This window comes from Rhea americana, unplaced genomic scaffold, assembly GCF_003343005.1.
Source record: "Rhea americana isolate MKP2758 unplaced genomic scaffold, rheAme1 scaffold_26, whole genome shotgun sequence".
Classification (NCBI taxonomy): Eukaryota; Metazoa; Chordata; class Aves; order Rheiformes; family Rheidae; genus Rhea; species Rhea americana.
Window position 1 is genome coordinate 5,366,990 of NW_028186379.1, and position 25,559 is coordinate 5,392,548.

Below are 25,559 nucleotides of genomic sequence, written 5' to 3' on the forward strand. Positions count from 1 at the left end.
ATTTCATGGTGAGGGTCCAGGGGCCCAGTATAGGGTTTTGGTGTCAAGCAGTCCCAGTTGTGGATTACAGCTGTACAATCAGCTCCTAAAATCAGTAATCTAAAATGAAGGAACTGTTAATTGTTTGATGTGGGTAAGAGCAGTAGGTTTAAGTCAGCAGAGATGCAGGTGATCACAGAATCACAGATCATGGAATCTGAGATGTTATTTGTGARCACTGCTCAGTGTATTTTATATCCTGGTATATTGTCCAAATTCCTCCCAGTGTTTGTTGTTTGCAGCAAATAAACACGAAATTCTTCTTTACTACTTGTCTACAGAGGCTGTATGTAGTGCTTATGTGCTATTGAATTTTTAGGCACAGAAGGAATTCTAACTGCCCTTTATTAGGAAATGAAATGGTTTCTGAATATAAATTGTAAATCAGCTTATAAGGGTCTGGAATACTTGGAGCTGAAAAGACCAGATATAAGATGAACTTTCTTGAGGGTAGTACTAAAGATGATTTTCCAAAGTAATTACTAAAAGTATTTTGAACAATTTCAGTTAAAGCATCTGGCAGATTCGATTACATAGCAAAGGCTTTTTTCTTCCAATTTTAAGCCAGTTGTGATAGATAGGTCATTCTACAAAATCACCTTTTTTCCGAAGGTTGGATCTCAGTGATAAGAAATTAATATTTTTCACTTGTTTAGCTATTACATTATTTTAATATTTGGGAATTTTTTGTCAATAGTATCTTACTGGTAGGTGGAGTACCAAAAATAGATTAAGAGGTGCTACAGGGCTTATTTACTTTGCTGTAAATCTGAAGTAATTCAAACAATACAAGAGCAGTGAAAAGCAGATATAAACTRCTTGTCAGAGAAGGATGTCAGAGAATAGTAAGGATTTTTTCTCTCTGAAATACGAAGTTTTGTTGTGATGACCACTGGGATTTGAGGTCTACTAAATGTCTTTGATTATTTGCCAGACGTGGGGATCATTGAAATATGACCTCTTTCAACTGTGTATCACTGAACCTGAACTTATATGATGAATTGGAGCTGGGTCTCTGAATTCTTTGATGCATTGGGTTTTGAGGTAGTACTTCTATGTGATTTATATGTAACATGAAGTGTCCTTCAGCTAGTATGAAATGCTCATAAACATGAGTCATGAGTTATGAATCCAGATAACTTTTTGTATTTAAACACAATGTATGCAGGAGATGGTTAGGAACATGATACCTGGACCTCAGCCTTTGCTACAAGAGCTTGATCTTCAGCTAATGTAATCCTACATCTAAAGGGAGATGCTTTTCTTTGAGTTGATGTTAGGTGGAAGTGTCAGTGATGGAAGAAGAGGCAATCTGGTGCAGCTGAAAAGAATAAGTTGTCCTCTGAGTGGAAAGTGGCAAGTCCTTGAGGGGAAAAAGTAGTGTTCAGAGGCTCTTCTGTGTTTCTTGTAAATTGATGGTCTGTGGGAAACAGGTGGCCCATAGCTGTTAGGAAGTCTGCTGTGTGTGATGCTATTAGAAAGGAGAAAAAAAAAGTTGTAAAAAGACATTATCACCTCATCATGCACATTGACAAACATACAAGCGAGGAAGCTGATAATAACGGAATAATACCAGTAAATATTCAAACCTAGTCTGATTTGCATTTATGGGACATATTTGCTGATTGGACTTCTTTATGGGATTTTATACTGAGAAGCACTCTTGGAAAGGAGTATTCCATATCTAAAAATATACTTCTACTGAAAACATAAGATAAACTGCATACAAGCTTTGCTCAGACACTCTGTTTTTAACTTTGTATACATTTATTCTGGACACATTTATTCTGGCTGGCGTAACACATGTAGTGTTGTTGTCCTCTATTTATAATGACTCATTTACAATGAAGAAGAATCAGATCTTTTATTTATCCAAAATTGTGCACACCTAATTTGTTCAATTTTCTTTTCATTGTTTATTTGGTTAGTGTTCTCTGATGCTCTAAGCAGCCCTGTTTTTGTTTTTTCTTCCCTTTTAAGACAGATACCTTGCTTATTCTAAGCGTATATTTTCAGAATTTCAAAGATTGAATCTTCTGTATTCCAGTTTTGTAGTGGTGGAAAGGAGAGGATCTTCATCAGTAAGAAAATTCAAATGAGTTAATTATGTTGAGATATTTGTTTTTCTTTTGTTGAATCGCATGCGTGCAAGACTTTGCAGGTTTCAGAATTCTCAAATGGAGAAAATAGTAGTATCCTTCCTGAACTTATTAACAGCTGTAGCAAATTAAGTGAATTCTTGTTGGAAAACTGATGTTTATCAAAGTTGCAGGTTGTCAAAGGCTGAATTTTATTTCTGTATTTCAGAGTTAATAAAAAAAAAGAGAAATACTCTAAAGCCTAATCAGACCAAAAAACCCAGTCCTTCAAATAAAAATAAAATTCCTAAGAATGAATTGTTAAATCTGCATCATTTATTGGCATTTTGAAGCTTGTTTGCTAAAAATTAAAGGCATCCTCTAGCATGTCTAAAAAGGAAGTATTTTTAATGCTGGAATTTTATGTTTAAAAATTCTTTTGAAAACAAATTAGCACATATCTCATTGAAAGGAGTTTACTTATTGAAATAAGATATTTTATTGCAAGTACTGGTCAATCATTTTTATACTGGTTTCTATGCACCAGCATTAAACAACGTGACGCTATTGATTTGTAAAAACCTATCCGATGTGAACAGTATGTGACAGAAGTTGTTTGTTATTAAGAGATAGAATCCCATCTCTGAAAAGCTTGTCATCCTGGAGAGACAAAATCGCACAAAGTAATTTTACTTGTATCATAGCTTTTTCACTGTTGACTACGTTTTTGACAGCTGGCTTCATGTTAAGTATGAACAACGCTTTGTTTATGCATGCATGTCTTCAATGGGTTATGGACCCAAAGTTTTTTCTTGTGAAAGCAAAGTAGTTTTCTTTGGTAGTGCCGACTTTAATTAAGAAGCTAATGCAAAGCATTCAGAAGAAATGTCTCGGTATGCRAGATAGTTTGTTAACCACAAAAATCGAGGAATTGTAGTTCAACAAGTTCACAGCAAAATGTTAATTATATTATGTATGTTTATGAAAACAGAAATTTTGGGCTTGCTCTGCTGCTTGGGTGTAACTGTGATGAATACTATATAGATAGATGAAGGAACCTTTCCTTTTTGAATTTGTGATGAATGGCTGCATATCAGGCAATTAAAACCATTAAGTAGATTTTTTTGAGAAACGAGCAATCGGAGGTTATACAGTGCCTCAGGCTATTACTTCTCAACTTTTATGGTTTCCACACGGTAGCTATTAAAAAACTGTAATTTATACAGCTGGTTCTGAAATAAGACCCAGCAAGGTGGGCTTTAAAAGCTGACAGTCATTCGATTAGAGAGACACAGATCTCTTGAATTTTTCAACCTTAAGAAAGGCATCTGCACAAATCGCTCTGTACATATCTTTTCCTCTTGGTGTGCTTTTATCTGCTTTTCTTCCTACTCTCTTCAAAACAGACAAATTAGCTGAAGAAAATATTTTAAATTAACAAGAGCTTTGTGAGCTGGGCTGGTTATATCAGTGTGTGTGTGTGTGTGTCTTGTGTGTGTTCAGTGTACTCTATTTGTAGTGTTCAGTTTGCAAACGTACAAGGAAGATAGCAGAGGAAGAGGCTACCTGTTTGTCTTGTCTTGGCTTCTGCCTCCTGAGCTGGGTAATGGTCTTGAAAGAGGAGGGTTGGTTGCCCCCAGGAGAGGAAAATGGTCAGTGAGGTGCAGCTCCGAAGCTGCAGCCTGGCCTAGGCAGCGGGGCAAGGCGTAGCAGGTTTCCTCTGCCCAGGAGCAGAGAGGGGCAGGCTGTAGGGGAGCACAGCGGGCAGGTGCACAGGCCAAGGAAAGGACACTTCCGTAAGAATACAGAAGAAGCTGAGGCTAGTGTGTTGTAAGTTGATGAAAGTTGGACTGGACAGCGAAGTGGGGACACAGATGGCACAGGGGAGACATTTCTTTTATTGCACTCCATTTTACCTAGCAGATCTTAATTCTCTTTGTGTTTAAAAAAGATTGCAGTTTGCGTTCTACTGAAAGCTAGGTTAAGATCTTGGAAACTTGCAATATCCTTAAGGAAAAGGCTCTTCCATCGTCAGTTTTTGGCTGGGTTGTTGCCTTAGGACAGTCTGTGGTGATCATACTGTCCTTGAATATTGAAGGCAACAATGAATAAATTGGAGATTAAAGGAAGGAATCTCATTTTCAAAATAAAGCCATTGTCCGTGGAAAAACCTCAGGTGCCTAGCATGAATGTCTTCCTTCCAACCTCCCAAAATATATTAACTGAATCTGTACTTGCTTTCATACCTGTRTATTTCAATTTTTTTTTCCAGAAAAGTGAGACATCTCCATTACTAAATAGTGAACAGTGGTTTCAGATAATTCAACAAACAATGTTTAAAGTCAGATAGAATTTTATCATAGTTTCCATAAGGCTCTTAAATCTCACTCCCTGGTTAAATCACCTCTCTCAGGCTGCACAAATGGTTGTTCCTGAACTACATTTGGGACTGTTGTGTCTCTGGCATGAGGCCTGGACGATCCAAAGGATCGGCTGCAGGAGAATTCAAGTAATCTGGGACTGTGGAGGCCCTGAGTTTCTCTGAGACCCAGCTGCATGCCAATCCCGCAGTAAAATGGCGAGATGCCTGGGGAGCAGTTGTCATCTCCTGCTTATGAACTATTTCCAGATTCCTGCTGTCCTCCCTCGTCTCTCTGAGGTGTACTGCAGTACGTGGCATGTGAAGCTGGAAAGATCAGATATCCAAAGCTGCTGATCCCACTCTGGACCTAATACATGAGAGCAGGAGAATAGCACAGTGTTCGTAGAGATAYTTGTTAATATTTGTGGAAATAAATGTGGAAATGTTACTCAAAAGATTGTATGTATAAACAGTCTGTATTGCAGCTATTATTTTCTGCTTATTTCTGATTTAACTTGATTTTTCTTTACTAGTGAGTCATAAGAAGAATATTTTACAATTGCTTTATTTCAGTATTTAAGCTGGAGAGAAGATTTTGCAGTTGACATAATTGAATTTGGTGGCATAGGCCATAAACGGTGAGAAGAGGCAGTGCTGTGGGTCTGTTGCTTTTCGTGAAAGTACCTAAAGGGTGAAAGCTGCTGACTTTTTTTTTTTTTTTTTTTTTTTGATTAGTGTGTCATTAGTGAACAACACAGAGAATGCAAAAATGTCAGTTGGTTGAACATTTTTAAAGGAGTTAGAAGCAAGCATCTGGGAGCCAGACTTTTCCTGTGGAAACATGCCAACAACTGTATTGTGTTTCCTTTCACTAAAGTGAGCTATGCTGAAATGCCTTGTCTCCTGTCCCTTTTTTCAGTAAACTCATTTCTGGAATCAGACTATAAATTTGAATACTTTAACCCTGCAGATTATTAAGGGATATTATGTGGTTTAAACAAGATGCTTTCTTCATGATTTTATGTATGTAAATATTATGTCAAGTCACATTTGTCACAATTAGGGACATGTAGTTTTCAGAAATGTCTTTTAAATTTAACTCTTGCTGCTTATCAACAAGTATGGGAAACTTTACTTGACATGTAAAGACCTTTTTTTCCTCTGTATTATATAAATTCAAGCCCGAGAAATATAACCCCTGTACGTGGTTGTCAAATAACACTGTAGCCCAGAGTTATACAGTATAGATTAGTTAATTGAATATTAGATTGCTAGATGTATTTACATAGAGAACTATTTATATTTTCTATGTAGATTTTAATAGCCACCACATTTATTTTAGCAAAACATTTTACTAATAAGGTTTATAAAATGTCATGTTGAACACTTAAATTATTTACATAACTAAGAGCTATTATGAGTTGAGAGAACAAACAAATTTATTTTAGTTACAGTGAATTCACATAAATCTTTATAATGTTTATATATGAGAATGGACTTAGGCACATGCYGCACGTATTTAGGCAGGCAATCTCTACTGCAGATTCCTGTGAACCTACAAGAAAACCATAGAATCAGTTTGGGAAACATTGTTTGTTTTGCCCCTTCGAGTTACTAATTTGCATTCTGCCCAATAATTACAACTACCTGTTTTCTTTAGGGGGAGGCAGGAGCATGTTTTGTTAACCAGATAAATAATTAGATGAATGTGTAGAAACATTAAACCCTACAAGCTTTGCATTATATTTTTGAKGCCTGTTTGGGACGGTGTTTAATGTATTTTATTGCTTCTTTAGATGTTCAAGTATGGATTTAGGTTCATAACTTTAAACTCAAAGAGCAAAAATGTTAGTTCTTTGTATTTGTAGTTTTAATTCTTTCTATATGTCTCAAGCAGAGAAACTAGAAAACTTCTATTTAAATTTCTCAGCTTTGCATTTGTTCAGATCTTAGATTATAATACCTTTTCCTGTGGTAAATGTATTTTTTAAAAGCATTTTCATTTCCCTCAATTTTTATTCTCTGAGATGTCTATTGCCTAGACTATTTTATGCCTAATTTGAGGCTTTAAGAACACTTTAGAAGTGTAGCCAAAATTGTGCTTTTCATGGAAGCTAGCACGAAACCTTACTTTCAGAGATGCTGCTTTTTAGGTGTAGAAGTTTAGTTATCGAATCTCTCAATCAAAAAGCATGGGTAACATTTTCAAAAGGATCTAGTCAAACTTAAAGTGTTTGTAGAAGTTGGGTTCTGAAGTGATTTACACCTTGTTTGATGGCCCATCAAATAATTTCTTGTTTTCTGAATTTAACATAGYCTGACCAATTCATTCAGCACATCGGATCAGCCAATTTGGAAAGACTTGATTTCTGGAAACAAATCACTAAAGTGAATTCAGTTGTAAATACCTATTCTCTGTGTATATAAAAACAGGAAAAGAGTGAATGGTTTTCTGGAAGTGAATCTCTCTGTAATTTCTTATATTTTCTTTTATAATTATTGCATGTATATCCATGATTTAMCTTGCTTGTGATGACCTTTATCTTTTCTCTTGAGAAGAATTACTATTATCAGGTCTTTCTTCATGAAGAAATAAAAAGGTCAGTGCAAAATCCATCCCTTATTTCTATGCAGTGAACATCGCACTTTGGCATATTTTTATTGAATTTTATTAATAATAATTAAATCAGTTTGTCTAAGAAATTTTATCATTCCAAAATTAGACATTTGAGATGGTATTTCCCTGCCTCTCCCTCTCCTTCCAAGCTTGCTATTGGTGTAGCAAAGAATTTACATAGAAAAATATATAAATAAGAATTACATATTCCTGTAATCCTGTCAGGCTAACATTTTTTCCCCYTTTTTGGCTCTCTCTAACCCAAAATTGACAAGCTTTTATTTCTTCTGCATGACTGTTTTTTCTTTCTTTTCCTTTTTCTTTTTTTTTTTTAAAGAAAGTGCCCCCCCCCTTTTTTAAGTGGCGATTTATACAATTATATGTTTTTTTGGAAGGCTGGTGCTCGGAACTGAACTAAGTTGATTTAGCTGTCACTCAACCTTATTGAAGACTGCTTATTTGCAAGGAGAGCCCCAAGCAGGAAGGAGAGCTCAAAGCAAGAAGCTGAGTTCATGAAATCCTAATATAATTAAAGCCAGGAATTGCCTATGCCTCTGTGAATCATTCTGTTGCCCTGATGAATATATGCTGTTCTGTTGTTCAGGTGGCTAAGCATGCTTCTGCTCCTATCATGCTACTTTGCTCTTTAAGCCTGCAGGGCTTTATGAAGCCCTGGAAACAGCAGCTTTCATGCTAACGAACAAAATCTGTGTGAGACAAATGATGAGATCTGAAGATGATATAGTCTTTATACAAATTGATTGTGACTACTGAATGGGGCGCGGATAGGAAAGCAGGAGGACTGGGATGCTTGGTACTGGAGGAGGAGAGGTAAATGTTTAAAGGAAAAAGAGGAAAGGTGCTGACATCTATTCAGGTTTCAACAGGCAGGGAAGGGTAAGTAAAGCAAGGCATGCTCTCAGATTTCCTGAAAAATTTGTAAAATTATACATAATACATTGAGAAGATCCAGCTGTTTGTTTAAAGACAAAAATAACATTTAATACTGCACTACTTTGCAGCAACTGTGCAAGACCTTGCCAATAATGCTGATTTTTTTCTCTTGTGTGTTTCTCTTGTGTTTTTCTTCCAAAGCAAGAGATGTGTTCTTTGATCACTTAATTGTCATACTTTTATGCTCTAAAACATTATAAGAAATACTTTCTGCTAGAAAAAGCTTTTGCTTCTTGCTTTTGCAGTAAGTGAATGGGTAATTAAATAGTATCTATCTGCTTTTAAAAACATTCTTTTTGTTCATTGCCCTAGTTAGTATTCTTCATCTCGATGCGTATGTATGTGATAATACAGGAGAAATGCAGTGTCTTTCCTCTTTCACAAATGTATTTAGAAAGCGACTTTTTCCCTACTCATTTTTCCAGCCTTACTCATTTCTCTCTACTGTTTCACTCTGTGATTTTTTTTCATAGCAATAGTAGCATGAGACAAATAACATTCTTCTACATAAGAGTAGAGAACTGTAGCCTGAAGTGTATGGCAGGAAGTCTTGTATTTGTCCCTAGTGGAATTGGGATTTTTTTTGATTTACTTAGTTCTTTAGCTGAGCTAATGTTGTATCTCTGAAATGTTTTTCTTAGGAAGGGAATGGTAGATCTACTTTTTGGTTTTGATTATGTCAAACTGAAACATATGCTTGGGTTCATTAGGTGGTGTCCCAGGAAGGTTGTTTTACAAGAGAGAACTTTTTGCAGATCATCTAGAAATGACATTTCATGACCCCAATATTACTGCCTCTCCCTCTTACCTTCTTTTCCTGGAGCAGAGAGCCTCAGTTAATTTTTACCAAAATCCACTATTATTTTTCCCTTCTGAGAATCATGAGGTAACTTTTTCAAAAAGTCTTCTCATCAGGAGGCAGTGCTTTATCTTTATCTGAGCTGGCCATTTTGGTTATTCAGACTACCTACGCAATTGGGAGCAGTGGTAGTGCACAGTAGTGTCATTTCAAGATATGTGAAATACAATTGGGAAAAACAAAACAAAAACAACCCCAAACCTAGTATTAAAGAAGGAATTCAGGAAACCTCATGTCTGGAGTCTTGGAAAAATCCGGACAAAACTGAGTTGTTTGAGCTAATCCTGTTCTATAAAATCATTGACTCCAGCTGTGTCACAGATGAGTTGTCAACATGCAGAGATCCTTACAAACCACTGCTGCTTAGCTTAGGCTTTCTTAGGGCAGTCTAGAGAACTAAGAGACCACATATTTTTGTTTGCTAGATACTTGATCTAAGTTTTAGAGTTAGACACAGGGGATTAGATGAGGCGGTTTACAGAGATCCTTTCCAGCCTAAAGCATTTCATAATTCTGTATCCTTCACTTTGTAAAGCCAATGCTGCTTGTTTCTGGCCATTGGRATCAGTACATTGTCAACAGTAGTAACAGTTCAGTTACCCTGTGCTGATCTAACAGAGCTGTGCATATGCTCAACCTTGCTAACTCTGGAATTTAAGCCRTGGTTGTTTCTAAGAACTGATTAAAACTTGGACAAAATATTCGTTGGAGTTTTATCACATTTAGATAGTAGTGCATTTGAAACCTTTTGCCTCCCYCTTGGAATCATTTTTGGATCACATATGTTGGAACGGATTGGGACTGGGAATCGGCATGTGTTCTCTCCGTCCTCAACTAGAAGTAAAGCAGCTCAGCACACATAATATTGTTCATAAAAATGTTTCTGATTTCAGACTGTTTGTAATCTGGAGATCTCTCTCTATCCTGTATCATCTGCCTCCTATCATATTTCTGGGTAGAGTGGTGACCATTTACTCAGATGCAACTTCTACATCTGCTTAATAATTTGATGTTATCTTCTCACGAATCCCTGTATCTGGCCCAATCCTGTCCCCATCTTCACTGGCTCTGTTGTAGAAATCTGAGCTCTTTCATTCAAGCTTGTCATGCAGGAGTGTGACTTCTCTGAGTTGTTGGATAACTGCTTGACTCCAAAATGGGAATAATCTTCTTTCTAAATAGCAACCAGCTTGTTTCCTACTTCTTTCACCCTCTTGGAGGCATTTTCATCCCCAGACCATGCACCCTGATACAGTCAGTTCCTTTCTACCCCCAACTCATCTCACACTGTGGCTAGTGCGTTGCACCTTCAGCAACCTTTTCCAAGCKGTTTCATTTGTTTAGAGTGCACCAGGAATTAAGCAGGGTGTGGGGAATGCAGGGTGAAATGTCAAGAAGTTGTTGGTAAATCATTCAGTAATCTACCATGCCCTTTTCCCCCGGACAAGATTGGAAAGGGGTGCGTCTGTGAGTGTATTTGGAAGATCATCAAAACTAGAGTTTTGCTAYTTGTATTTAAAGATTTTTCGCTATGGGTGGATCAGAGCCTCAAAGAAGAGGACTGAGAGTCCTTGCCAGTATATGTACACACATGAGGGCAAATAAGCCTAAGATCAAATAACATATAGAAGATTTCTGTGATATCAAGCCACTTGGGCTAAAACTCACTAAGATTTTGGGTGAAGTGTCTAGGCATACACGGGTGGATACTGCAGAGGACTCCCACTCCCACTCCCATGACGGGGGAGCACTTTGCTCTGGGATGCTCAGAGAAGGCAGCATTCTGGCCTACATAAAAGAGCATATTGATTCTTTTTCCTTTGTCTCCAGATAGTCCCTAACCTTCACGACTAATACAAGCAGAAGYCGACAGTTCAGCCAGATTTTAAAAAGATAGTATGTACTTAAAATTTGTGGTTTTATTACTCTTTCTTTGGGATTGCTTAAATGCTTCTCAAAACAAATAATCTTGTTTGTAAAAAGCCAGTTCTAGCTATTTTTTTTTTAAATGAGATGGCTGGACTGATTTATTTTCCTTATTAGAGTAATAATACATCTGTTACGGGGTTAGGTCAATATATAAAATTATAAATCTGGGAGAGRAAAGGTCTCATCTCTTTCCTATATTTATTCATATTTGAGACTTCTTGTTTACAGTTGTGCAGAGTCGTTATTTTGTAGAGGAAAAGTAATACTCTTGGTGTTAATATGGCATTGTACCTTTTAATTTTTCTTTAGCAAAGCAGTATATAGTCATGATGTTCAGTTTCAGCTGAGTTCTCCATGTGCATACCTCTGGGTTTGCATGCATGTGTCTGTCATCCCTGCTGAGTACAATGGTAAAGGCATTGTAGCTTTTATTGATTATTTAATAATGCAGGTATTTTTGTGGGGGTCTGTCTTACAAGACCTGTTTATATGCTTATAACCTTTTGACACCAAAGTGAGTTTTCGAAGGAAGATATATTAGTGTGCATTACAAGCATATGATTGCTTGAATTATTACAGAATAGATGAAAAATTAGTTCATTGCAGTAGTTTTTATCTTGACTGATCAAAACATCTCCCAAAGATTTTTCTAACAATATGTGATTGGAATAACAACTTCACATGGTGTAGAGTTCTGTGCTGCAGCCGAGAGGCATGTAAATACAAGCTGCTTATTTGCAAGAAGCTTCCAGATCTGCAATATGATTGCTATGGAAACCACACAATGAAAACCTTATAACCATCTGTGTGGTTTGGTAAATTTTGCTGTATAGCTGAGCTTTTTTTGTTTACTGTTATTAAAGTGTTGAATAGAGTATATTAACCCACAATCTCAGATTATCCAAGGTATAAATTAATGYTGTGAAAAGACAAAATCTATCTGAGAGGATACAGCATAATAAAATACTACTTAATAGTGGCATTAAATAAAGATCAAATATGTGAAGATGGATAAGTAGTGTCTTGGTAGATGAAACTGCTAAGTTTATGCATATTTATCATGGTGATACCACATTCCATTGAAGGAATGCACTGTTCAAGCCAAACTCTAATCCATTTTATACTCAAAAAGTCTTGATTTTTTTTCTCTTTAAGAAAAATAAATTGGAAGAAAAATCAATGATTTTATGTCAAAAACTCAGCTAGCATAGTATTCATTGCTGACTTTTTAAATTGTGTGGATAGTAGAACCAMCCATGATGGGGGATTTTTTTTCTGTTCTGTCTTCATCTTGAAAATTAAATAAGTAAATTATTTTCATGAGCTTTCAGAGATTGAAACACCCCTTAATAAATATAGTTCCTTGTTCCACTGTTGCTAAAAGAATTTTTAAAAATTGTTTGCTGTTAGAATCTCTGAGAACTGGTGGAGTATAGAACATAACCTGTATTTCAAGGGCCAGATCCAAAGAACAGGTGTTCTTTGGATCTGCAGGTCTGAAAGAGTTCACTGGTTTGRCTAGTGTTCCTTTGACATAGTGAGAAGATGGAGGAGTATATTTTTCACTGTAGYGATAATAATGGTGTGAAGAAGCAATACAGAGGAAACATTTTACCAGCTCTGCATTTTAAAGGTCTACATGACTCTTGACTCTTCTGGCCCAATATCTTAATAAGGATTCTCCTAGGTGTTTGTTTTGTTTTTGTTTTTTAATTTTTCCTCTTTTGGCACCATTGCATGTTGTACCACAAACTTTACTGTGTCATCTCTGACTAAAGCATTAAGTCTCTAGGTATCTGAGGCTGTTGTCTTTGAAAGGCATCTCCCACACACTGTTACTACCTCAGGACATGATGCCAGAAAACACTAGTAGAAACTATAGGTTCTTTTTTACCACTCTAAGCCAAGTCTATTAGATCTACACTGCTGTGGGTGTGACTACATTGCCAAGTAGTCTGGATCAACTGAACCAGATTTGTAACTTTTCAGAAAGGTTTTACTGTGGAGTCAGTTTAGTCTGGGTGCATGGACTGAAAGCCCATTGGTGACTGGACTATGTGCAGTTTGGTTCTGGAGTGCCTCTTCTGGTCTAATTGTGTCTACAAGGAATTTAGTCTATCCAGACTTTGACAATTCTTTGGGGGAAAKCAAAGCACGACAAGTGGAGTGGTGGCATCCCAACCATCCTACTAACGGGGATGTGCATTGTTTGAATTTGGGACCTTCTCAGTGTTCAAAGAAGTTTAGTTCAGTCATTTTTTTTCTCTTCTTCAGATACAGCTCTCTTGAACTTGTTTATATTTTATTAAATRCATATTTCAGGAACAGGAATGACAATGTTCTAACTTTTTATATGAAACCACAATACTATCCACATATAATCAATCATATCTATTATGAAAAATCTCTTCAAACCTCTTCTACTTTTTTTTTCTTAAGTTGAACCCCCACCAGAGCAGACTTCTCCGTGCCAGATAGTCTGATGATGATGCCAGTTATAAAGTTAAAATCCAAAGTATGTCCAACACATAAATTCAGGATGGCTACTAGTCCAAAAATCTGTAGCAGTTAGTATCAGCATTTGTTTTTATCAACGTGTAATATCCTGTCCATCAGATGAAATTGTATCTTCTGGTTAAAAAAAAAAAARRAAAAAGAAAAAGAAAAAGAAAAAGAAAATGAAACCAGCAGTGGAATAATAATAACTGTAAGTGGTGCAATTGTGATATGGAACCTATAGAATGATAGTGCCTCCTAGTGCTCTAGACAACACATGAGATATATTTGTGCCATTTGTATGCCTATTCTAAGTGCTTAAAACAAACAAATGAGTGTATTGGGAAATGTGTAACAAGTGGTATGCCAGCTGGGGGAATACATTTAAATGCAGTATATAGTTTGGAGTGTTTTGTGTTGTACCAAAGCTTCAGATTTTCCCCATTCTATTGTTTTTCCTTTTGCTCAAAGAACAGTTCATATTAATCTCAACTAGACTTTTAGGTAGTCAAAAGTCAGGTGGCAAAAACTGTTGGTGGTTTAGTAGGGCAAAAGTTCAAAACCCTTTGTAGAGGGAATCTTATGATGTAATTTAATATTTGTAGGACTATGTATATAAGTTAGCAAACAATTATGCAACAGGTCTACTCTTGTGCTTTAAACATCTGCTTTAATATTTGCAGGAACAGTCTTGTAGGTAAATTAAATTGCTACAAGGCTAACAATCCTTTGAACTGTTGATATAAAATTCATTCTTTGTCAGAGTAGATTTGCTTATGAGAAATGTTTTAAAAGTTGTGTGTTCTGTGTCTGTTATCTGTCATTTATAAARTATCAAAATCAGTTGCTGAAATGCRTATCTTAAAAATAAGCATGAATGTCAATATAAGAGGTGATGAGTAGGAACACCAAATAATTTAAAAGTATTGAAAGTCTAATTCTCATTTGAAAAGTAGGTTTATCAATACACTAATTCCTCATTTAGTACAGCAGCTTTAACAGTTGTGGTATTCTATAAGGGCCAAGGTAAATCTATTTCTACTTCCTTTTGACCCAAAATAAAGAATACAACTAAAAAAGAATTCAGTTTGTTCCTTTCTTGTTCTTCTTTTTCTTTCTTTCTTTCTTTCTTTCTTTCTTTCTTTTTTTTTTATTTTAATCTCACCAAGAGAATTGTTGGCTGCAAATTGTGTCAAGTAATTCTTATGTCCCGTGAGTTGAATGTGGATTTACTAAGTGAGGGTATGGTAATGAAAGCCTTCCATGTCTGGATTGAACAAGAAATATGGAGTGCATCTTAGAAAATTGTCCATGGTGGTTTTGGAGTGTTCCAAGCCTGTTAGCCAGAAAGCATGCTTTAGAGTTGTTYGCTGCCAGGCTTTCTCATTTCTTCTCTCCTAAACTTGCACTAAGATACAGATACAATCTAGTTTACTTGATTGTATGGTCAGCCGCAGTGGTCAGCAGGCAGGAGCAGTGAATGCCTGGCTTCTGCAGGGGCTGTGTTCCTGTCGTGGGTGTCTAGCCAGGGTGCCTGTCTGCCAGAGTTGACAGTAAGATGAGTAAAATGTCGCCTGCCTCCTTTGCATGCTTCTGATTAGAGCATTTGAATTCTTGCCTGGGCTGGGGATCATTTTAGCTCCTGAACTTCCTGTTCTTTATTCTGGCAAGAAGTGTATGTAGCAGAATAGGACCCTCATTCTAATTGTCTTGGAATAATTGAAAAACAGCAGAACTGCAGCTCTGTATTATCATATTCAGAGTAGAGTGAAAAGAGAAACAGATGTTCACAACTGAGATTTTGAAAGAAAGGTTTTGGAGTGTTTGAATGGGTAGGGGAAACTGCAGAAATAACAACGCTCCAACTTGTGTGCAAATGCAAAATAGTAAACAGGGCTTATGATCTGGAGATGTAGAGTATGGCTTTCAGACTGATGGGGGCTGTGATTCCTGTCAGCCAAGGTGTCCCTTCAGAGTTTCATTTGCAATTACGTGTTTTGCAGAGGAAGCAAGTATTTCTGCAAAGACTGAAGTGCCAAGAAAATTGAGCCAGGAGAAAGTTACCATCGTTTCAGGTAATCTGACACAATGTTAAACTTTTTCTTCTTTATTTTTGTATGCATTTTTTTTGCCTTTATTCCTTGTATCTTGCCTTTGCTGTTTTAAAATAATGTTTTTACAGCTCTGTAAAGTTGTCTTTTTCACTTGGGTATTTGATAGCAGCAAAACTGCTTAGCACCACTTAGGATGCATGAAAACCACTTGAGAAGGATTTATAAAGTAAGCCAATTTATACAAGGTATTCCTTCCTGAATTACTTTGTAATGACTCAATTAGCTTTCATTTCTGCACAAAGGAGATTTAGTTGCATAAATTAGCTTATCATCATTGAGGAAGTGTCACTGCTAAAGGACAGTTTATAGATACAACATGCAGTTGCTGTCAAACCTATAAGAATGTAATATAGACATCTGTGTATACTTTGTGCTTGAGCAGAACAGACTTCTGCCATTCAGAGACTAACAGGGGACAACAAGTTGCCCAAGGGACTGGCAATGTAGACGTCTCTGAAAAGGTCAACTTGACACAGGCTCTGACAATCGACCCAAAGCTCTGTCTTCTTTGATAAAAATCAGATAAACTTAAGACCACTAATTGATCTGCAGCCTGTTTAAATGTTGGCCATGCATATCTTCATTGCATATGATTACTGCAGAAAGCAAATGAATTGGGTAAGAAATGCCAGAGTCCAGTGACAGCAGCATAAAAATTGGAAAAGGACACAAATGCCCAGAAAGGCTGTGAAGGATATTCTCTCAGTTTTAGCTTGGCAAACTGCCCTTGTGCTAATTATTTCTGGGACTGGAAAAATAACTGCATGCACCCAGTAAGGTCACATGGCCAGACAACTTTTCTTGACGGAAAGGTATTTCCAGTTATGCTTAAAAACAAGATATATACATGCTTCAAGGGCACAGACCTTTAGATAAACCACTGGTGATTTGACACAGCAAATAGAGAAGACTTGCTTCTTATCAGACCTTAAGCCTCTTTGAGGTCTGCTGCATTGTAACTGTGACCTGCATTGACATGCAGTCTGGATCACCTTCCCTCATCGCCCATAATGCACATCATTCTTTCAGGGCTGTCAAGGAAAGGGTGGACAAGAAGAGTTCCTTTAGGAAGTAGCTTTGCAGGGCTCTTCCTGTTGCAACATGTGGAGAGGAAATGGAGGCCTGATTTCCTGACCCATCCAGGAAAGCAGGAACAGGTTGCTGTGAAGAGCTTTGGGTTTGCTTTTCTCAGAAAGGAAGCAAGAGCCAAGTCATCAGATGCTGTTAGCATTGTGCTCTGCTAAAAACATGTGTAAAACAACATGACTCATTACAGCCATAGCATTTAGTACTCATTTAGACATTACCGTAATTACAGGAGTGTGTCATCATAATGCGGTGTAGGGTCAATCCAATTATATGCTTGAAAGCAACGTGTTTTTTTTCTTTTTTTTTGTAAACTCATGCACCATCTTGAAGTGCTAAATGTTTATACTTTTAAGAAATCAAGTCCTTAGCACCTTCACTTTTGAAAAGTTTTAACTCCTATGAGGTTACCTCTGTCAATCTCTTAGTGTTTCAGTAATGTCCTTGAAAATACTGGAACAGTTCTCTCCAGGCATCAGATTCATTTCAAGCAGTAATTTTAACACTATAGTAAAGCAGTATCTGACCTTATTTAACTAAGTATTTAACACTAGAAATATTTGTTTGCCAATTAGATCTATAAGTTGACATGATTATTTCTGATAGGCATCTCATCATAAATATCTAAATTTATTAAAGAATATTCCTTGTTTTTCCATAAAAATAAAACTTACGCTCTTAAATTTCATTTATTGCCTGGGTTTACTAAACCTAAATTTCACAGATGATCTTCTAAAAAGAGCCAGTACCTCAGCCTGTTTTTTTCTGTTGTTCTAGCTTATCTCTACTTCAATTAATGTGCAGACTCCAGAATTCTTTTCATCTTTCAGTCTTGGTGCTAACTGTTGCTGCTAGATAGCTTTTAATGTTAATTACTAGTGACCTAGTTATTTGAAAATACCTAAGTGTTGGAGGGCTGCAGGTGTATAATATGGCTTGTTCGGTCTTCTTTTACTACCCATTAACGCTTTCACAACCACTGCTGTTTTAGTAAGTGTAATAAATTCTGTATTGTCTCAGGTAAATACTTTGCTTTTGGAGTAGCTGAAGAACAAAAAGAAGAATGAAACTATCCTGAGAAAGATTATGCAGAGAAAATTGAGACTAGAAGTTGAGTCCAAATAAATCCACTATGATTATTTACCCCTTATTTCATAATTTTTTGCATGTGGGAAAAAGAGCAAAGAAATAGTTACAGGAATTCTTTGCAGTTTTAGGACAACATCAATGCAAACAAATTGTGTCCTTGAACAGTCTGTCTCATCTGAGCAAAAAGTCTGAACCCTGAGAATCTTAAGTCAGTTCTGTTTGGATATTACTAATTCTTTACTTCGCAAGTCTCTCTTTAAGCAGTTACCTTTAATATGGTAGATATTCAGCGCAAGAGGACACAGCAGTACACAGTAGTTTTCCAGAAGTTCACATTTTACAAAACTGTTACGTAGTGTAAAAAAGTTCAGACTGTGATTAGTAACATTAGAATCTGATCTTTTTGAAGAATCTGATCAAAAGTCAAGCAATATGAGTCAGAACTGCAGGCTTCTTAAAGATCATATTAATATATTGGACACCAAACCAAAGGGGAAAAAGGAGGACATGCTTGGGTGTTCCTTCATTCCACAAGTGAACTGTAAGCAGATAACTTGGAACTAGTAACTCTACATCACTATCACAGTAGTTTGCTAACTTTGCTGCCATCAGTGTTAAAATGGAAGTGAGGCACAGCCGTATTTATTTAAATGTTTTAAATGGTACATGTCCATATTTTGGCTATAATTCCATTTTTTTTATCAGTCTAGTTTTTGTCAAGTCTGTGATCTGAAATGGCAAGTGCCAGAATGGCTCAGATGAGGATACTGGAATGGGACAGCCTTCAGTTAGATTGGCTTAGTGGGACAGCACATGTGAAAATGTTTAAAGTGTGTACTCTTAATTTGTTTTTCCAGGTTTTGTCGTCTCTGTCTATTGAGAATACTCTTAAAGTTCTTTTTTTTCCCTTGAGTAATGTGTTGGCACTGTTAAGTTTTAAACAATCTACAACATTTGAAGTTCATGCTCGAGTGATACACTTGTCAGAGTTTTACCTGAATTGTTCATATTTCATTCTTCAAGCATGTATTATAAGATGCCAGTATTTTTGAATTAAATAAGCAGTTTGCCAACCTTCCTGATGGTAGGCTCAACCACCACTGTTTGATCTATCAAACTCTGAAATGTTTTCATCAGTATATTGGACAAAAATTTCTGTTGTTCCTATTACTGTTACTGGAAAGACAGTACTGGAGAAGGCAGAAGAAAACCCTGAGGAATTCTTCATGGAAGGGTTTTGAAAACTGTTGTATAGTTGTTCATCTGAATAAATCTCCTGGAATGAAAGAACTATTTCCTGCAGAAACAGCTTATCCAAAACCATGCTCAGCCATTTCTTGACTGGTTATGTTAAAAGCAGTGGGTGGACTAAAAACAAACGGCCACATACTCCCTATTTACGAAAAAGAATTTGTGCTTGATCATCTCTCATTCGCATTTGTGGTCTAAGTGACCACGCTTTCTAAATATATCAGACTTTCATTTAACAGTTATACCATACACAGTATTTTTAAGGCACAAAACATATTTTACAGAGTATAATAGTAGATTGTAATTCAGACAAGGTAGTGCCAGCAAATTAATACCTTACGAATTTAAACTCTAATTGGCACTTAAGTTTTGATGTTAAATTCACGGACTATTTTCATGTAGTTTGTGTGTTTAGAAGCTCCATGTAGTTTTCGTACCATATAAATACCAAATTCCTACACCCAGGTCCCCTGGTTTTCTTTTATTCAATTCTTCAGATGAAATCAGAAGGAATTTGGCATGGTCCTTTTAAAATGTGCTGGCACAAGAAAGAAAGGGCTTGTGTTTTACAGAGGTTTTTGCAACATTTGGTTGTACCTGTGTTTGTAAAGCACTGTGAGCAACTTAATCATTTCATGAAGCTTGCTGTCCTTTAGATGTATAGATTCTGAAGGTGTACTTACATTTAGCATTTATATATGTAGCTACTTCTAGTATTTGAAGAAACTTGTAYTGGCGGGTATGAAAAAGCATTCCCAAAATGGAATGCATGCTTGCTCGGAGACCAGCATAGTTGTTCACAAACTTTTATTGGCACTTTCTCTCCCTATTTTTCACTTCTGTGCTGCTGTATACAAGTTGCTGTCTGAAATGGGTGGTAGCTGATATGAGCAGCTCCTGTCTTATGTTGCTTTCACATATGTGGGCACAGAGGCATGGTTAGTTGTTGGGCATGATCATCAGGGTATCAATAAGGTTATTTTAAAATGCATCTTTTTCAGTGTTGCCAAGTCATTAGTTAAGTTTCATTCCCACTCTGAGGCTTAATGAAATGCTCACATTGAACATCTAGGGAGAGGTGGGTCTCTGTCACTGTGGGATCTCTTCTGTTGTCAGTGTTCCCCTTGTAACTCGTGTTAGTGTTAATAGGAATTACTTCAGGTGCATAAATGGTAAGAGCAGACTCCAAAGTGATAATCAGTTGAAAAATCATGATTCACTTTAGTGCAACTCTGCAGACGTGAAAGTCCTKATTTATTTATTTAACCAGATCAAAAAGACAACTGCTGAAAGATTTGAAAGGCTGGGATATACAAGAGTAGCTCTTTCAGTTTTTTTCTCTCACAAGGGCTTATGTCATCTTTTGTGGGGTAGTGCTGGGAACTGCAGTCAATACTATATGAAAAAGACTGAGGAGATGCTTTGATTAAAATATTATTACAGATTATTTTGGTGTTAACCTGTATTACTGCTTTTAATTATCGTATGCTAAATTTGTGAATAATGAACTGACAGACAAATGGGAGTGGTCAAAATTTGGAGGTGCATTTCAAACTGTTTACATTTTCCTTTTGAGATTAAACTATCTATACATTTTACAATAACCAAATCTCTTATTTCTAAATAGATGGGATTTTTTTAACGTATTGCTGGTTTTGATGTGATCACAGCAGAATCTGTGCACTGATAGTCAGAACGCCCTCTAGCGCTATGTAGTGAATGTTAACCAGTAATCACCAGTTTATGGAAAAATAAATGGTGGCTAACAGCGATACTAATTTTAAGGTTGCAAATGTTTCATCTTACACCGATGTTGTCATCAAAACAAGATAGTGCAGAACACAGACTGAAGTGAATAAATAGAAAACAAGCTCTTCTTGCTCATATTAAGAGAATTAAAATTAAACTTCAAGTATTTGTCAAAATAGAGAACAAAACAAGTTGAATGCTACTTTATTTTATATAGAACATGAAATTTTCTTTTGTCTTTTTACTTGATATTTTAGCAGGATTTTTTTTCAGTGATAAACTTAACCAATCGTGATTAAATTGTAAACTATAAATAATGGTGTAGAGTGCTAATGACATGCAAATGTGACTGGTATATGTTGGAATAACCAGCAAGCCTGCTGTTCAAGGATCATATAACAAAACTAAGATGACAGCCTTGATCCAGCCAGTTCAGTGATATTTATGTTATCAGAATTAGAAGATAGCTTTCCAGTGATGTAAATTATTAGTACATATACATTCTGTCTGGTTAGTGTATACATAATGTAACTGGTCATCTTAGTGGTATTGCTTACATTCTTTTTGCATTAACTCATCACACTCCATTCTCATGGAATTAAAAACAGGAAATAGTTTGCAGTGTAACAGAAGCACCCAGTGTATTTAACCATGTGTAAGTGCTGTGTTTCAATAGATGTACTCTGTATTGTAAGTGTATGACAAAGCATTTATTACTGTGTTATTGCCGTATTACAGAGCAAAGAGTGCTAAATAATCAATCAGTTAATGGTCTGTATGGCAGCTTGAACACAGCGCATCCATTGTGCTTATGCTGTTAGAAGGATGAGTTTATGACTGTAGTGTAGTTGCATGTTTAGCCAGAGCTTAATGTCCTAAACTGGAGCTGACACAAATATTTTTAAAATGCAACTTCAGCAAACAGTTTCAGAGTTCTCCAATATTTCAGAAGGAACAATCAAAGATTATCTAAAAGGTTCTCAGAAAAGTTATTTAGTTTTGTTGGAGCAGAAAAGGGAGGGGGAGCATATCATAGAATAGTTACTTTGGCTTCCTTTCACAGATTATTATTAATTACACTCTAGCATTTTTTATCAATTTCAAGTTGAGATACAAATATGGCTTGCTGGAAATATATTAGTAGAGAAAAACTAGCTACTCTAAATTGCAGCTGGGAAATGCTTTGAAAACCTGTAGCTACATGTCTTTAAGTGATACAAGGGCTGCCAGTGAGGGGCTTACACATTAAACTTGGTTTCCACTTGCTTTTGTGGTATGAAGGAGCTGTTTTTACAAAGAGCGTTAAGAAATTTGTTCTAATAAATTGCCATGTAGTGTCTGGAGATTTAAAGAGCAATCTTCATCCTTCAGAATCTTTATCCTTTTGTAATTAGATGCTGTGTTTTCTCYGCAGATGGTAAAAATACCGATTATGCTAATTTCTATCAAGGTTTGTGGGACTGCACAGGAGATGTACCTGATGAGTTGACATTTAAACGTGGTGACGTTATCTACATTCTCAGCAAGGTACAGCATGTTATTGAGACTAAATAGTTGTAAAAAGAGAGCCGTGGTGGAAGGGCACATTCCCACAGTACTGTGGGGGGAAAGTGGCACTCCCTTTCAGATCCTTTGTTTGCAATCAGATATTCACCGCAATTAATTATTTTGTCAAATGGACTCTAATCTCATTTAAAACATAGCCATGTAACAGGAATTAACTTAAAAGCATGTTTATTTACTTGTTAAATCCTGGCTACCGTTTGTTAACTAATTTAATGGGAGACAATGTGCTTTCTGCTTGTAAAAGTTAACCTTGTAGAATTTTATATTATCTTGTACGTTATGTTTTTTGTTTCCTGTTTTGTATTCCTGACTYTGCTGATTCTGGCTCTTGGAGCATGCTGCTACTGAAGACGGCTTGTTTTTTCAAACTCTGCTTTCATCTTTGTGTGTATATTGCAATTGTTCTGACAACTTAGATTCCAAATTTGTTTCCCCTGACAGATGTAAGCAATTTTTAATTCATTGTTTTCAAGTTTGCACAACAAATGATAGATTTAATTCTTCTGGTCTCAAACGATGTTAAGTGGTATAAGGCATGAGATTTTTACTTTAATATTTGTTATTTTTCCTATTTTTTCCTTTAAGGAAAAAACTCTCCTAAATATGTATCTCAGTCCATTGAAGTCTACTTCTGAACAATTCATCTAAGAGGAAATTTATGTCTTCCCCACATATTAGAAAAAAGCTGAGCTTTTCTACTTTTTATTTAAAAAGAAAACTTTAATATATGTAGAATACATACCTCAGATGTAGCTGCCATTCAGTATAATTCATGTGGAAGATATTGTAGGTCATTGAAATATGTAAGTAGCTGCATGAAAGCTAAGTCATCTGTTTGTATGAGTTTCAAACTCTTCAGTTTTGTCACAATTGCTGTAAATCTTCCTTGATACCTTTAACTGCAGTATTTCTGGATAATAAATGTACAGCTTCTGTTTAAATAAATTCAAGATTTATGGGTAGAAAGGTAGTCCAAATATAAAAATATGGAAGATATATTACTAATGGTAATGTGACCATGTATGTCTTTTGAGGTATTTCATTGTCACTTAAGCTAATAACTGAATTACATTACTAAAGGCAAGATAACACTCTTTGATTGGGCAGACTTTCATACAGTTACACAGCACTGAAGAATGGTACTAATTTAAAATAAACGCCTCTTCTGCCTCCTCTGTCATCAAAAAAAAAAAAAAAAAAGCCTCAGAACAAACAGATCCCCCCTGTTTGTACCTTTCTGTAACATTATGGGGAATATGTAATAAAATCTTAAATGTTCAGCATGTAGGTGGAAAAATCACTTGCTACCTCTTCCCCCAAAATAATGAAATATTTAATTAAAAAAAGAAAAAAAAAAAGGAGTGGAATAGAAAAACAGTAGCTTAAGCCGACCTCTGTATATCAGCCGTCTTGTGACCATGCCCTGATTAATCCGTAAGCAGTCCTTGAAGCCAGCCTGCTGTTGCTCCAGACGTATCGAACCTTTCGGTTTGCGAATGATTTCTACTGCAAAACAGAGCCCAGCAAATTCACTCCTGATTCACTTAAAGACTGTTACAGCTTCTTCAGAAAAATGAGTGTTGGCCACTATTGTCAGCTCTGAATTTAGGGTCCTTGGGGGGGAAAGTGCCAGAGAATTTATCCATCTAACCGTTCCCTTGATTCAGTTTCAAGGTCTGATCATTTACAAGCTCCTTGCCCGATGCTGCGGGAGAATATAACCAAAGTAGAAGTGAACCTAACCATCTTGAAGTAGGTTGAGACTTTGCTTCAGAAAATATTTCTTGGTCCGTTACATTAATACTTGATTTTTGTGGCAGTCGACAGGAGTCCTTGGCATTTTTTTTTAATTTTTTTTTTTATTTTTTTTTTACTTTTTCACACCATCTAGTGGCTGAAAATGAGAGATGCAGATACTGACAGGGGGTGATGTGGATAGATCCAAAATGGTGTCATAAATTCAGCTTCAGCTTGCACCTAGCTGTGCTTATTGCCTTTCTATCATATGTCAGCCACGTATGAACATTATTCTTGAAGAAACCGTTATTTTACTGATACAGAAGTAAGTACAGGTATAGCAATATTATAGTAGGAAGGATTAAGGAGTGACAATATGTTGAGAATGTTTCTCATGTAATAGTTCTTTGTTTTACAATGAAACATAAATGACATAGCACAATAGAACACGATAAAAATAGTAAAATACGTATTTTCAGATTCCAGCAATGCCAAAGCAATCTAATTTTACCTGCTTTTTACGTAGCTTTACAGAAATTGGGGTGGAAAAGTGACTATTTTGTTTCCAAGGAACAATATCATTAGCACAACAAAAGTCATTATGAACCAATTTGGAAAATATAGGCGTTCATACAGTTTAAGTAAAGTAAGATGAGTAACACGTTACATTAAAGTTTCTAGTTGAATGCCTTTTAGAAGAATAATCAAGATTCCAGTTTGGCAATGTTTACTCACTGAAGTAGCTAAGCATTACAAAAAGACAAATCCTCCTTAATTTACCTCATATTGAGCCTCAGAATTCATTGTTAATGTAACGAGCACAATTTGCAYGCTTAGACATTGATCCTACCAATGTCTACGTATACAGCCAGTTAAATTACTGTACAAATGAAGTTTTCCCTGTTTTTTAAGATGCACTGGAAAATCAGTTGAGCTAGTCTCCAAATACTTGTGTCTTCTGTGGCTTCTGCATGACAGTAGTGATGTGGACTCTTAGCCTTGCCCCTGCACCCCCAAAAAGTTTTTTGGGGAGTTTTAACTTTTATTTCTTGCAAAATGTGAGTTTTTGATGTGAGCAGAATTAAGCAGAATTGCCTTTGTTAAATTTTCTTTATAAAAAGGAAATTACCTTTTCAGATTAATTATCAACATATCTGTACAGATACACTCAATATTACTTTATCATTTTAATTTATAATATTTCTGAATATTTTAGTGGCTTTTTAACTTAACCAATGAATTGTGTGAGCTTTTAGAAATTTATACTCTCCTCCCCCTTGCAGGACAAAATATTTTATAGCTCTACTAATAGAGGGACCTTTTAAGAGTTCTCAGTTAATATTGACTATTCACAATGCGATACTTTAAGGTGTCCTGTTTTCTGATAGGAAGATTACTTTCAGCTCCTGCTCATTTATGGGCTCACCTTTGCTTTCAAGTTCTTGTGATAACTGGGAAAATAACCTGCGGTGTAACAATCTGTTTTACAAATCTTCCATAACTCTTATGCAAGAAAACAATTTTCAGAAGCAAAACCAACTATGAGTGTTGCTAGCCATATTTTTTTAAAAGTTTGGCATGCCTTGAATTCCGGCTATATATACAATTTACATAAATGTGGCAGTCACAGTAT

General features: G+C 36.1%; 1 protein-coding gene across 3 annotated transcripts in view; it reads left to right on the forward strand.

Moving 5' to 3' along the window:
* The window catches only part of SKAP2 (src kinase associated phosphoprotein 2), a 120,187-nt gene that overhangs the window by 86,436 nt on the left and 8,192 nt on the right, over positions 1-25,559 (forward strand). For all 3 annotated transcript variants that reach the window (XM_085307555.1, XM_085307557.1, XM_085307556.1), the window contains 2 exons: positions 15,338-15,409; positions 22,038-22,150. In XM_085307555.1, the coding sequence (XP_085163681.1) occupies positions 15,338-15,409; positions 22,038-22,150 (185 nt within the window). The remainder of the gene's footprint in view (positions 1-15,337; positions 15,410-22,037; positions 22,151-25,559) is intronic.